Raw genomic sequence first — 15580 nt, 5'->3', positions numbered from 1 at the left:
GTAGTGAGGTTGGCCCAGGATCGGGCATTGTTTCGTTCTGCTGTGCATGGGGTTGCTATGAGTCGGTTCTGACTCGATGGCACCTGACAACAACAACAACATAAAAAGGACAGAGTAGGACTGCTCCATAGGGTTTCTGAAGCTGTAAATCTTTACAGAAGCCAACTGCCTCATCTTTCCGAAGTTGGGGGTTCCAACTGTTGACCTTTTGGTTAGCAGCCCAATACATAACCCACTGCACTCTGAGGCCTCCTGCCACAAAGCAACAACAACAACAAAAAAAAAAAAAACCACTGTTGCTTCTGACTCATAATCCCTTATAGGTCAGAGTGGAACTGTTCCATGGGGTTTGCAAAAGTGAATCTTTACAAGAGTAGACATTTTTCTCTAGAAAAGGGGTTTGTGGTTTTGAATCACCAACCCTTCAGTTAGCAACCCAATGCTTCACCCACTGTACCACCAGAGCTCCTTGACACAAAACAAAGGGGTTAGAAATTCATCTTGTTGGTTGACAACATCGTGCCATAGGGTATTTTGATTGGTAAAAATCTATACAATGATATAGGTTTGAGTAATGAGATTCTGGCCCATGAGCAGAATTAAGATATGTGCTTCATTCTGTCTCTATTTGCCCAACCCTCGTCACTTATAAAGCCAGAGCTCATGCCATAGGAGCAGAATCCAAACTCATTTTCCTATAGAAAAAACAAGTCAGATCAAATCACTGGTAACACTTGAAGCCTTTCAGTTTACTCACCCCAGAGCTTTCCATGTAGCTGTGAATAAAACCACAAATGTATATCCAGAGAGTGCTTGGAAATATCATTCCTGGTAGCTGAGTTGTGGGTATGAGTACACCTAGACGGGTCCTCCCCAGGTGAAGAGAAAAGCAAGCACTTCTCTGACATCTGAGCATAACTCACCAATTATTGCTGTATGCCTCCAAGTTGGTTCCAACGGATAGCGACTCTGTATACGGTTTCCAAGGCTCTTTATGGGGACAGAAAGCCTCATATTTCTCCCATGGAGCAATTGGTGGGTTTGAACTGTCAACCTTGGGATTAGTTGTTCATTGCTTATCCTACAACAACACTAGGAACTCATCAATAAGCTGACTTTATTTGAAGAAAGTAATAAAATTCTACCTTTCAGAATGGTTCATTACTTTGAGTTTCAGTTTTGGTGATGGTGCTGTAATAATTAGCTGATGGAGAACCATTTATCATGCTCAGCATTTGGATTTCAGCAGTTTTACCACATGTTTGCCAGAATGCTACCAAAGTAATCACAGAAAACTTCCTGTTTTGATCTACATGATGTCATTGTTGTTAAGTATCATCGAGTCAGTTCCGACCCTGCACAGGATTTGATCTATGTAAAAAGCCTTAAATAAAGTCAGAGGTTCTGGGTCTAGATTTTTGGAATATTTTAATAATCCACCAAACTTTTCCATCTGAAATTTTCATATAAGCACATTCTTAATTCATAAACCCTTATTGATTTTTAATTTTGCACCAAAAAAGGAGTTGACTTTATTAGCTCAAAGTACACTTATCCAGGAAAGGAATGCAGAAATTATTAGAGAATAATGTAAAATTAAGAGTCCTGGTGTGGCTCTGTCGGATAAACACTGGACTGCTAACCAAAAGGTTGGCAGTTCAAATTCACTAGATAATCCTCAGAAATCCTATATAGATAGGGTCATTGTGCATTAGCACCAACTCAATGGCACTTAACAACAACAACAACAATGTAAAAGTAAAGGAGCCCTGACGGCACAATGAGATAAGCCCTGGGATGCTAACCACCACAAGGTCCAGTGTTAAACCCACTAGGCACTCCGTGGTAGGAAGATGAGGTGGTCTGCTTCTGTAAAGATTTACAGTCATAAGAAATCTCATGAAGCAGTTCCACTCCATCCTACAGGGTCACTATGAGGCCAAATCAACTCGATGGCAGCGGGTTTGATTTGGTTTTTTAACATAAAAGTGATAAAAACCCTTAAATATTTAGAAAGATGTTTGGTCAATATAGGAATCCTGGGTGGTACATATAGTTAAGCACTTAAATACTAGCCAAAAGGTTGGCAGTTAAAAGCCATCTCAGGAAACAGTCTTGAAAGATCAGTCTTGAAAACCCTATGAAGCAGTTCTGTTTGCACACATGGGTTTGCCGTGAGTCCCAATCAATTCAACAGCAACTAACAACAAAAACTTGCTCAATAAGAAATGCAGTATAGTTCTGGTAGCATAGTGGTTACAAATCGGGCTGCGAACCTCAAGGTCAGCAGTTCGAAACTACCAGCTGTTCCATGGGAGAAAGATGAGGCTTTCTGCCCCGTAAAGATTCATAGTCTTGGAAACCCTGTACAGGGTCATTACGAGTCAGAACCAACTCGACGTGTGTGTGTGTGTGTATGTATTATCTGTATCTTTACACTCACAAACACATCTTCAAATTGTCAAATTAGTCAGTCAAATTATCCATCTATGTTGTCATTAAATTGGTTCCAACTCATAGTGACCCTGTATGATGTTTCCAACGAGAAACTGATGAGTTTGAACCATCAACCTTGTGGTTCAAGCTGACCTTATGGTCCACTGCATCATTCCACAGTGCCACACCAGGACTCCATCCAATTATGGATATTATCATTTAATTTTTTATATATATTGCCTTCCCTGGCACTCAAGTTACCACGTATCTCCCTTCTAGCCAGTGAATTATTCTCCCTTCCCTCCATAATATAAGTAATAAAACTACCAGTGGTGTAACTGGGATCTAAAAAATTCAGTTATATAAAATGCAAGATTGCATTACTATAAGGTGAATAAAATGATTGGACCAAAACTGTATGCAGCTAGCTGGTTGGGGGACAGGGGAGAGGGAGGCTTGGGGAGCAGGAGGGGAGATATGATCATATAAATTATTCCAATGCCTGCAGCAGTTTGGTGGCACTAGCTGGTGATCTGGTCATTTTGTACTACCTGTCTCCAGGTATACTGTGTCTGGCTTGTGAGTCATTCCAACCATTCTAGGTAGCTGTTGCTCACTGTTCCAAATAAAGCTGGACTATAGAAACCCACCCTCTGCTTCCATAGGGTTAAACACAGGATGGCCTGACATTTCTATGCCAAGTGTCAGTTTTAAATTTTGACTTTTTAAATGACCAATACAAACTCTCTGTATTTTCAAAGTCAAACATAACTGGATTTTCTTTTTTTTCTTTCCGTTCTTTGTGGAACACCTACACGTAATGTAACTGGTCTCAGAAGCTTCCTCCACAGACAGTTCTTGGTCTCTCCTGCTATGGCCTCCACCTTCCAATCAGAAACTCGACCTTTGTTTTACTGGATCAAGAGTCTTCTCTTTGATTGATCAAAGTGTCATAGACGTAATGGCCATTGACTCAACAGCATCTGTCCCAGGTATAACCATCCCCACTGACGATTACTCTGCCATCAGCCAATCTGCTATGGAAATTTCACATCCCCCTGCATCTTCAGAAGCCAGAGGTTTAAGTATGAACAATTAGTTTATGGTCAGAGACCTAGATGTAATGAGTCTGTCCAACTCTCCTGCCTTGTCTGATGTACCATGACACAAGTTATGTCTCTACCTCATATCATTTTTTGGAGAATACCACACCTGTTCCAGTTTTTCAGTATATCCTCACTAACTCTATGATCATTGCCTCCAAAGACCAAGAGCTGGTAGTGTTCTTCAATCTGCATTTTGCTGACACACCATTCTCTAATGACCTCTTCAATGAGAGTTCTCTGGAATACCAAGCTTTGCAGCAAGGATTCTCACAGCTGGTGAGTGGACATTGCTTACAATTCTCTCTGAGAATCTTGTTCCCATTTTGCTTTTGTTGTTACATTATAATATATATAATAATCACAGCTGTTTTAAGCAATGCAGGTTAAAAAAGATAAGACGTTGTGATCCTTATTGCTGAAGGCATTCAGCTAGAGTGTTCAGATGGATTCTGATCCATGCAGACTAGTAAGCTTTGTGGTGGAAGCACAACCTAATACAAACAAAGGCTGTAAATCTTTACGGAAGCAGAAAGCCTCATCTTTCTCCCACGAAACAGCTGGTTGTTTTGAACTGCTGACCTTGCGGTTCACAGCCGTATTCATAACCACTACGCTACCAGAGCTATTACCCAGGAATAGTCACTCAAATATTGATGGTAGAACCTAAGAACAGTGTGAGTGGGCTTTTCCTAAGTCATAATGCCACAAGATACTTTCCAGTCATTTGACCAAAGAAAATACACCTAGAATGATCTTGCGTAAATGAGGCAGAGTTCAGGTATAAAGTACTCATTTTTTTATTTCCTTTTAAAGCTCCCGTGAGCACTGAGTCCCAGACAGAAGACAGTCCCAGTGAGAACAGAGACACAAACTAAGAAAATGAAAAGATGGTCATGATGACATATATCTTAGCTATAAAACTCACATGTTTAGCTAGTTTCTACATGTACAATAAGAAATACATGTAAAATAAGAAATGTGTAAAGTAAGAAACACCTTCTATGCAATACATGTAAAATAAGAAATACCTTCTATGCAATAATGGCCAATTAAAATAAATTACTCAATAAATAAGGAAGACAGAAGAATCGATGTATTTGAATTGTAGTGTTGGTGAAGAATATTAAGTATATCATGGACTGCAGAAGAATGAACAGATCTGTCTTGGAAGAAGTACAAACAGAATGCTCCATGACAGTGAGTATGGTGAGATTTCATCTCATGCACTTCAGATATGATACCAGGAGGAACCATTACCTGAAGAAGGTCATCCTGCTTGACAAAGTAGAAAGTGAGCAAAAAAGAAGAAGACCTTCAATGAGAGGGAATGACATAGTGGCTACAACACTGGGTTCAAACAGGAAAGATTGTGAGGCTGGTGCAGACTCAGGCAATGTTTGGTTCTGTTGTACATAGGGCACTGTGAATCAAAACCAACTCAATGTCACCTAACAACAACAGCAACACAAAATGCATTTGACACAGAATGTTGACTTTTAGAAAATAATAGGAAGAAAAATGTGCATGATTCATATAAAATGAAGAATTATATTAATTTAAATCTACATAAAAGCCAATTTATTCAAGGAAACAAGTAAAGACTATATCTGGGTAATCTTTCTACCTGTCCCATAGTAGGGTGAGTGTATATTAGAACAATCCCAGTGAGAACAGAGTCCCAGTAAATGAAATAAACTAGTTAGGGTATATGCTAACCTGCCATAATAAAGAATATAGCTGCTTACATAAGATACAAATTTATTTCTCTTTAATTTGTTGGCCTTCATCGGGAAACCACACTCCTTCCTTCTTATAGCTCTGCCAACCCCAAGTATGTTGTCCTCAGGTACATGGTCAAGGCTGAGTCAGTAGCACATGTGTGTTTCCACTTATAAGCAGGGCTAAATAGGAAGCCCAAGGCAAGCAATGTTCTTGTAAGGAAGTGATACCAGAGTGGATGATATCATTTCCACTCGTATCCCATTGGTGGGACTTAGTCACATGGTCACACCTTGATGCAAGTGAAGCTGGGAAATGTGATCTCTAATTAGGCAGCCTCTTTCCCAAGAAGAACAGGAGTATGGTTTGGGGAAAGGCAAAGCTAGTAACCTGTACAGTAGATAAAGGCAGGGAGTCCTTAACAGAGGCCAAAACATGGCTAAGAGGCCAAAAATAAGACAAGTCAAAGTACGAGAAAACCAAGGGAGAGTTGATTTAGGAAGGAAAAATTCCTACATTTTAAATACAATTTCATTTTATTTTCACAGTAATCTTGTGACAGAAGTACTAGAATATGGATCAGAATAACAGAATCAAATTCTGATGGGGTATGTCAAGAACAAAAACAGCAAAATGGATCTGGGCCAAGTCTAGGAGGATAGAGTGTGGTCTTTGTGGTCTTTGGGTCCAAAGGTTTACAGTTCATGCTTGAGGGGATTAACATGCAGGACCAGAGACAAGTAAATAAAGAAATGTTTGGAACATTTCTGAAAACATGGTCTCAAAGGTAAATGTAACTAGAGTGGAGAGTGAAGCGTCCAGCTGATAAGAGGTGAGGGGAGATGCACAAGAACACCCACACTTACAGATAATATCCACTTGACCTGGATTCAATAGCTGGATGAGCAGAACTCGACTAGAAGAAGAAAGAAGTGGAAAAAAAAAAAGAATAATCTGATACAATTTGATGAACTTGACCTGTACCTATGGATGCAGTAGCTCAAAAGAAAGAACAAATCTTCACAGCAAGGATCATTTCCACCCCCTCAATACATAGAGTAGACAGGGATGGGCAACTTGGACATTGGCTACCCAAAATGGGGTGCTACAAATGCAAGAAGTGACTAGCTTACCAGCTTACAAGAGGGAGCCTAGATCCAGAAGATGTGGAGGAAAGTAGAATCTCCACTGAGTAGTATCCAATCTGTCTGGGTGGGGCTGATGAAAGGAGATGGGGATGAGACTCTTGTGGTACAATAGTGAATAATTGCTATCAGGACTGCTTGTGAGGATTGGAAATGTAAAGGTAGATTTTTTTGTAAAAAAAAGGAAGGGAGTTGTTGACTTTGCAATTCAGGAGAGGCGGTCCCTAGGACCATCAAGGGAGAAGAGCAAAAAGAAAGACCCTACCCAGAGAAGCAGTGACGCCAGAGATAGAGGCAGAGAGAGATGACATGGAGAGATGGCACGGCTTGGGACTCTGGACCCAGGGAGGGAGAGGGGCTGTGTGCTGACAACCAGGGGGCAGGCTTGTGGGATGTACCCTTTGGTTGTTTGATGATGCATGGAGGTGATTGTAACCATGGCAATGAAACAATATACAATAGGATGAATGTAAAGCTAATGTTCTCCCATGTAAACAATCACATAATTCACAATTAAAACTTAAAAAAAAAAAAAGTAGATGTAGCTTACATGAGGTAGGTATGATAAACTGAAACAAGACGCCCTGGAACACACTTTTGAGTAGTTTGGAAAGGATTCTTAAGGAACCCCTTTTTCTTCTCCCTCACAATTCAGATAATGGTACTGGGTAAAATGCAAAGGTTATGGAACTGATGAAGGTCACACAGTTGGCTAAGGATGGTTCCAGGACTGGCACCCAATCCTGTTAACTGCCAGTTCCCTGTTATTTTCACTGCCCAGCATTTGTGTTGACTATGAAACAGTTCCTATATAGACAGGCAGGCCAATGTCTAAGCTGTTGTTTATTTCAATAGGTCATTTCAAATTGGTTGCTTCCAAATAGATGTCCCATTTACACAGGCGTAAGTCATTCTACTCCTGAGCTCAATTTGGAACATGTTTTTATTTACTTGGACTCTTTTAAACAACTGAACCTGGCATTCCAGCTTAGTTAATAGCATTGACCTGAATTTTTTTTTTTTTTTAATCTTCTAGTCTCACAATTCATCAGGAAGAAAATCACTGCCCATCTATCTCAACACACAAATAGAAAGGTAGAAATATGGAACATAATCACGGCAAATAGATCATTAAGCAGTAGTGTTCTGGTCTCATATTCAATCCAAAAACAAAAATTAAAAATAAAGAGGAAGTGAAATTTATGCATCAGATAATAAAAAGTGAACAAAATGGAATTAACAACAGCTGAGCACTTAGAACAGAGTTAAGAATAAACCATCTTTCATTTTGCAGCTGGTTCCATATCTGTGATCCAGTCTTAACAGGATTTAAGCAACTCAAAATACTTAACCAGAAATGCGAGTGTCATCGTGAATAGCAAAACGAGGCTTGCTAAATTGCTGCCATATAACCTCACCAAAGTCTTGGAGGGCTTTCATTCTGCTGGAGCCCAACAACTTGATCTGGAAATAGACAGCTATTGTCAAAGTTGTTTTCAGTTGTTTTGTTTTTAAAGTAAATAGTTGAACTCTCAGACCAGAATAAGAGTCCAATTAAAATCACACTCGATAAAAGAAACATTTGGGCTAAGAGGGTCAGGAAAGAAGTAGATATGGACAAAAGAAACACAGGGAGGGAGTGGGATAAGTGATGTTACCTGGATGGGATTGCAACCAATGAGAATAAACAAAATGTGTATGAATTATTATTGAATGTAAAACTGACTATCTGTTCTGTAAACCTTCACCCAATTCACAATAAAAAGTTTTAAAAACACACACACAGCGACACACATATATATCAACAAAAACAACAAAGAACAAACCTTGGGAAGTTAGAGCTAACCAACAAACCAGTTGCTCACGGGAACACCATATATGTCAGAGTAGAATTATTTGGTTTGGTTTTCAGTGACTGATTATTATGAAGTAGACTGTCATCCTATCTTTCAAGGCACCTTCAGGTTGACTTGAACCATCAGCCTTTCTGTTAGCAACCAAGTACATTAACCATTTGCATCACAAGGACTTCTCAGAAGTTATGGATCACATTATTAAAAGGTAGGTATCTAAAACAGACAAGTTATAGTTTTTGTACATCAAAGACAAACAACAGGCATACCTCTTGCTTTATAATCTCAGCACTTTCATTTCCCCTCAAAACTAAATTTGTACTATTCTTATGATATGTATATGATTATGTTATGACTCATAGTCATCCTGTATAAGACTTCCAGGGAGTGGCTGGTGGGTTTGAACTGCCAACTTTGCTGTTAGCAATCCAGTGCTTATTCTATAGTTCCGGCCAGGACTCCATATTTATAATGTATATGTCAAAAAGGTACTCAACAGCCAAAGTAATTTACATTCTTCTAAAAGTCAAATACATCTTCTCAATGTGGTACAACAACCTAGGCTCTTAACTAAGAAACTTTCCAATCACATACGGGAATAGCCTCTTCATAGCGTCATTCAAAGTGAAATGACAACTTCCTAAGAAAATAAAAATAGTCATTATATCAGGATTTAAACCTAGAAAAAAGTCACTTCACCATCACCAAAGGAAGAAAATAATTTCCCCCTACCAATGATATGTCCTAGACCAACTTCCATAGGCAGATTAAAATAAAGAATAATTAAATATGGAGAACACTCTTGAAGATATGAGGTTTTAGTCCGAACCTACATAACTGAAAGCAAACATCTATTCTGATAATAAAACTTAGTATATATACCACTGTAACCAGTCTTGCCCAAATTGGGAACTGTTTCCACCATTAGTTTCAAAATTCTGTTTTTTAGCCAATTGAAGACAGTTTTAATTCCTGGGAGTGCAACCAGGATGGTTCCACAAGGAGACCTTGCAGTCAGGGTCAAAACAAAGCTTCCAAACTGGCTATGAATTAGTGAAGCGAATCTTTAACACACTCTAGCTCTCAGTGGACTAGCAAGGAAGGACTAGCAATGAAAATGACCTTGGGCAAAATGCAAACTAAAAGACTCAGTTGGGAGACACTTATCTGTAACAGAGCTGGGCTTTAAGCAACTTGAAAAAAAATGCCTGGTACTTAAGTAAACAGGATCATTAAAAAGATTGAGAGGCCTTAGGCATTGAGCCTGGGAATTCGTACCTCTAAAGAGGAGCAGCGAAATAAACTAAGGAAATCAAAGATTAAAGGTACTGCTTCTCCTCCTGAAAACTGCCTTGGAACTAAAAACCATCCAGGGGGCCCTTGCAATGCCAGTTAGGACCAGTGTACCAGTTTTTCAGTCAGTGGGTAAAAATAAAAGGAAGTGGAATCCCTTTGGGTGGCACACAGGATTAAGAGTTTAACTACCAACTGAAAGGTTGGTATTTGAACCTACCCAGAGGCACCTCAGAAGAAAAGCCTGGAGATCCGTTTCTGAAAAGTTACAGCCTTGAAAAACTTATGGACCTCAATTATACATTGTAACACATGGGATCGCCATGAATTGAAACTGACTCCAGAGTAACAAGTTAAGGTTATATGGGATGTCTTAGGTTGGGTTTTCTAGAGAAGCAAAACCAGTGAAACATATATATGTATAGAAAGGAGAGAAGTTTATTATCAAGGAAGTGGCTTACAATTGCAGAGTCCTGGGTCCCCAATGGAAGAGTGAGAGCAAGCTTTCCCCCCTGTCCATTATATTGGGAGCAGGCCACAACCTCGAGGAAGCATCCCTTCAATGGATTGGCTGCTCATAACCACTTATCATAGAGTTAACTCTGCCTGAATTAGGTTTCATCACCATGGGAATAAGCTCATATTAACTCCTAAGCCATGGGAATCATGGTCTAGTCAAGTTGACACAGAACCCTAACTATTATAGTCCATGCTTGTCAACTTGATACCTATAAACTATTTATATAATCTCTAAATAAAGATATTATAAAGTCATACTTGAGCCTAACATGATATAACCAAAACATGTACAACTGAAACTATTTACATCTTATAGGCCACAAATGAACAAAGCAAAATTATTTGATGCACACATACAAAACAAAACAAAAAATATATATTCATTTAAATGTCCAAAGGGCACGTTCTGCAAGCCAGCCTCCTGCCGATAGGCACACAACCTTACTCAGTCCATGAACCTAAAGTCTGAAGCTGCTCTGGCTCTCCATGCCTCTGCCACTATCTTTACTGTTGCCACTTTTCCAGGCAGGAATCCCACACTCCATTTATGGTCTTCCTTCTTGATAGTCCTAGTATCATCTATTCCTGAAATGAAAGATGAACTATTCCCCCCTTTTAGTTACATATCTTCTACAATTAGTTTTGACTAACACAAATAATCCTACTAACAATTATTCACAATTAAAATCACAAAATCATATAATCATCACCCCCTTTCACCAGACCCCTCAGAAAAAGAGGAAAACTTGTCAGTGGCGATTCTACAATATTCCCTTCATTCTGAAACTAAGCATACTCATGAAAGTGTATAAGCCAGTCGCTTCATGCCTTTATAGCCTCCATTTTTGATAACCAGTGCCTAAATTGCCCATCCCTATCAACTCAGCACACTGAGGACACAAGCATGTTCCTTGATCTGTAGAACTTTCCATTCTGGTTGGAATTTTGAGCAAACTGCATCCATAAGCAAAAGTACAGTCCAACAAATTATACCAATTTATACTTGGTCACAGTATCAAACAACTTTATCTTCATCTGGTTAGTTTTTGATCAGTTCAACCCTAGTCATCCAAACTAGGTCAAATGGGTACCAGCTGCAAATTTGGGAGTTCACATAACCTCTCTCCACTTCAGACCAGCTGACCCCATCACTCTCAGCCCTAGCCCCCACGGGATAGATCAGTACCTGTGGGCTCAGAAGTTCATTCAACTCCCTGCACTTCAGACCAGCCAGTCCTTCTGCTCCATTCATCTCAAAGTCAATGGTTGCCAATAGAACATGTCCAAACTCAGCCTGTGTCTTCATTGCCTCATTGCCCAAGTCCATTCTCAAGTAGACCAAGATGTTTCCTAGCAAGCCTTACAAGACAACTCACTGGTTCCCTTTAACATTCAGTCCTAGAAAGGGGTTTGGTCTGATGGGCTGACTTTCCTTGTCTTGATGCTTCCAAAGCAAACAGCTTGTTTAAATTTCAAAAACCCAAATATCCCACTTTTTTTCTGTATGTCTTTTCAAATGCAAATGTTCCAACTTTTAAGGTTCTTGGTGGGTCTCAGGATTCCACCTAATGCCCCATACTCTACAAAGGATAAAAGGAAAAAGCCTATATCTTTCTGGGCAAATTCTAACTCCCCTTTTAGCAAATCCAATCAAGAATAGGCTTACAAATTCTTTGTAATCATCACACCCAGTATTCATTACTATCACACTTGTATGTCTATTTTACAATAATAACAGAAGAAACCAATATTCAAAAGGCAATCAAAAATACAAACCTTTTTTAAAAACTCAAGTTTAATCTTTTCTTCTCCCTTGAACTAACTCCATTCATGTGCAAATGATCTTGGGACTCTGGATTCCAGTAGGCCCTGGCCCCATTTAAATAGCATGACACAGGCTCCAGGCAGTTCCAAAAGCTACTCTCCCCTCAGCTGAAGCATTTATCCCATACCCTTTCATTCTTTCTCTTACAAAACCTCATACGTCCATGAGTCAGGAGCCATTACAGTGAATCCTGCTCCTGATGCCAGTGGCTTAAACCAAGTGGGGACTATGTCTGACTTCATCAGACTCCACAAGGGGAATAGAGGACCAACCTCAAAATCAGCCCAAAGCAGATTCTTATGAAGTGAAGGTCAAAAATAACCCCACCCTTTATCTGTCCCTTTAAAATTATTCAGATTTGAGTACCAATTTCAAAAACTCATCCTTGTGGTTTTCTTGCTCTAGAACCCAACTTTCTCAGTATCACATGTCTATGACGGGCATTTCTAGCAAAACCAGTGATAGATAGATAGATAGATAGATAGATAGATAGATAGATAGATAGATAGATAGATAGATAGATAGAGTCCTGGGGTGGCACTGTGGGTTAATGCACTGTACTACAAAGTTGGTTTGAACCACAAGGTTGGTAGTTCAAGCTCACCAGTCACTCTTTGGAAATCCTATACAGGGATACATGGGTCAAAATAAACTCAATGGCACTTAACAACAACAACATATATATATATGGTAATGCAGTGGTTACGAATTGGGTTGCTAACCTCAAGGTCAGCAGTTCAAAACTACCAGCTGTTCCATGGGAGAAAGATGAGGCTTTCTGCTCCCATAAAGATTTGCAGCCTTGGAAGCCCTGTGCAGGGTCACTATGAATTGGAACCGACTCCACGCTAATTAACAACAACAAATACACACACACACATATTTGGTTAATGCATTGGACTGCAGAGTCATTTGAACAACAAGCTCACCTGTCACTCCTCAGAAACACTAATCGGGCAAATATACATACATATATATGTTTATATATATAGAGAGAGAGAGAGCTTTTCCCACAAGTCCATTATATTGGGAGCAGGCCATACACTCCCAAGGAAGCATCTTTTCAGTTGACTGGCTGCTCATAACCACTCATCATAGAGTTAACTGCCTGTATTAGGTTTCATTACCTGGGAATGAGCACATCTTAACTGCTAAACCATGGGTATCCTGACCTAGCCAAGTTGACACAGAATCCTAATTATTACATGGGATGAAGTTGGAAAGCATAAAAGAGATAACATGAAGAAATACAGTAAGATGTAAAGCCCATTCTCCTTCCTCCCTTCCTCTCTTAGGGAGCTACCAGTCTATTTAGAGACCTATGCAGCAATGTAATGAACTAAACTAAGGCAGAGGAAAACTTGAATGTGCTCCAATGGTACCAACAGGCTTCTTATTGTAGGTGCCTATTGAGTTGTTGTTGTTAAGTGTCCTCAAGTTGATTCTGACTCATATCGAATCTGTACAGGGTTTCTGAGAGGCAGCTTGTGGGTTTGAACTGCTGATCTTGCAGTTAGCAGTTCAATGCTTTTCCTACAGTGCCACACCAGTACTTCTGAATTGCTGTTGTTGTTGTTGTTATGTGCCGTGGAGTCGGTTCTGACTCATAGCGACCCTGTACAGGGTTTCCGAGGCTGTAAATCTTTACGGGAGCAGAAAGCCTCATCTTTCTCCCACGGAACAGTTGGTAGTTTCTAACTTCTGACCTTGCAGTACACAGCTCGATTCACAACCACTATGCTAATTGCTAAGTGCTGTCAAATCGGCTCTGATGCATGGTGACCCCATGCACAACAGAATGAACTATCACCCATAGGATTTTCATGGGAAATTTATGGGACGTGAATCACCAAGTCTTTCTTCCTAGTCCATCTTAGTCTGGAAACTCCTTTGAAACCTGTTCAGCATCACAGCAACAAATGAGCCTCAACTTACCAATGGGTGGAGGTTGCTCTCCCGCATAGAAGGAGAAAGTTATATCTCTGAACCACCAGTTACACCTGCATCTTGAATTGTTGTTGCTGTTAAATGCTGTTGAGTCAGTTCTGACTCATAGCGACCCTGTATGGGGTTTCCAAGGAGCAGCTAGTGGTTAGTGCCTTAGAAAGTGGGTGGAAAGCTGGAGGTGCACATACGTTAGGAGTTACGTTGGGAATGCTGATGATATTGGCAGGAAGCATGGCACAGCAATGACCTGGATGGCCTGAATGTGAACCCTGTTTGCTGATGGTGACATGCTAATTAACTGGTGGTGGTTTTGGTGTGCTGTGGAGTCGGTTCCGACTCATAGCAACCCTGTACAAGGTTTCCAAGGCTGCAAATCTTTACGGGAGCAGAAAGCCTCATCTTTCTCCCACGGAACAGCTGGTAGTTTCGAACTGCTGACCTTGAGGTTAACAGTCTGATTCATAACCACTATACTACCAGAGCTCCTTGTTACCTAGTATAGTATCGTGTTATCCAGTATAGCATCATCATTATTAGCTTGAATAAATAATAGTTTGTGCAAATTTGCCTTCATAAGACACCAGTGAAAGCAATAAAAAGTCGCATCACAAGATGTTTATGTGTGGGCTAAAGCTGAAATTATTATCACTAATTTCTTGTAAATGGACATCTTTGTAGCTTTTCCTCTAAGCAGCCAACAGCCAGCCATAGAAATGATTTATACTCTTATCAGTTTCAGCCCATGATGAAGGCAAATGTAAACTAATTTACCTAAGGATGCCTCCAGGCTGCCCTGGATTATGGAGTTGCATGTCCTATTTGTACTTTGAATGGAGGAACAATAGGGGAAAGTCAGGGAACACTGGAAATAATAATACAACCAACTCTTCTTGGCAACATGGGCAATTACCTGCCTGCTTTCCAGTGGCAGTTCAACTCTGAATGTGAGGCAGCTCACAAAACATTCAGAGGAGTAGATAGGCTAAAACCAGTAGAAGCTGTGAAACTGAAAAAAATACCTATAGAATAAAATTCATGGTGTCTACCACGGTGATAAGGAGCTCTGGTAGTGTAGTGGTTACGAATCGGGCTGCGAACAGCAAGGTCAGCAGTTTGAAACTACGAGCTGTTCCGCAGGAGAAAGATGAGGCTTTCTGCTCCAGTAAAGATTTACAGCCTCAGAAACCCTGTACAGGGTTGCTATGAGTCGGAACCAACTCCACGGCACATAACAACAACAACAACCATGGTGATACTTTGCAAACACCACTGAAATGTTACACTCGATTCTTTGAGGAGCTGATTATACATACTCCATTTCTTACTAGATATTTGAAGAATGCAGAAATCTGAGGTCTTAATGCAATAAAAACAGAATAATGAATAAATGGATGGAAGAGATCTGTCTGGTGTCTGCAAATGACTATGGTGAGCCAGTTGAGTAATACATGTACCAAAGTGTTTGAAAATAATAGGATTAGAGAGCCAAATACGAGTTGTATAAAAGTTACAAATCAACCACAAAGCACTTGATTTATTTATCTACATAAATCTAAATGGATAAATCTAATAACTAAAATGGTTCAGGCCAATCTCTTGTTTATAGTTAAAAGCCATGGTGCCAATCTTCCCTCACTTCCCAGTCAACAGTGAACAGGGAAAGAAGAAAGGGAGAGTAGGCAGGAAGGGACAGGTGACTTAGGAGATAGATACAGATGAGGTGGGCTTCATCATTTC

At 40.0% G+C, this 15580-nt stretch overlaps 1 protein-coding gene across 1 annotated transcript in view; it reads left to right on the top strand.

Moving 5' to 3' along the window:
* IMPG1 (interphotoreceptor matrix proteoglycan 1) overlaps nucleotides 1-15580 on the top strand; it is a 145802-nt gene that overhangs the window by 96933 nt on the left and 33289 nt on the right. Inside the window, 6 exon segments of the mRNA XM_006878342.1 lie at nucleotides 3288-3597; nucleotides 3599-3818; nucleotides 7701-7724; nucleotides 7726-7757; nucleotides 7759-7889; nucleotides 14535-14550. Coding sequence (XP_006878404.1) covers nucleotides 3288-3597; nucleotides 3599-3818; nucleotides 7701-7724; nucleotides 7726-7757; nucleotides 7759-7889; nucleotides 14535-14550 — 733 coding nt within the window.

The sequence above is a fragment of the Chrysochloris asiatica genome, unplaced genomic scaffold (assembly GCF_000296735.1).
Source record: "Chrysochloris asiatica unplaced genomic scaffold, ChrAsi1.0 scaffold00019, whole genome shotgun sequence".
Classification (NCBI taxonomy): domain Eukaryota; kingdom Metazoa; phylum Chordata; class Mammalia; order Afrosoricida; family Chrysochloridae; genus Chrysochloris; species Chrysochloris asiatica.
This window is presented reverse-complemented; position numbering and strand designations above follow the sequence as displayed.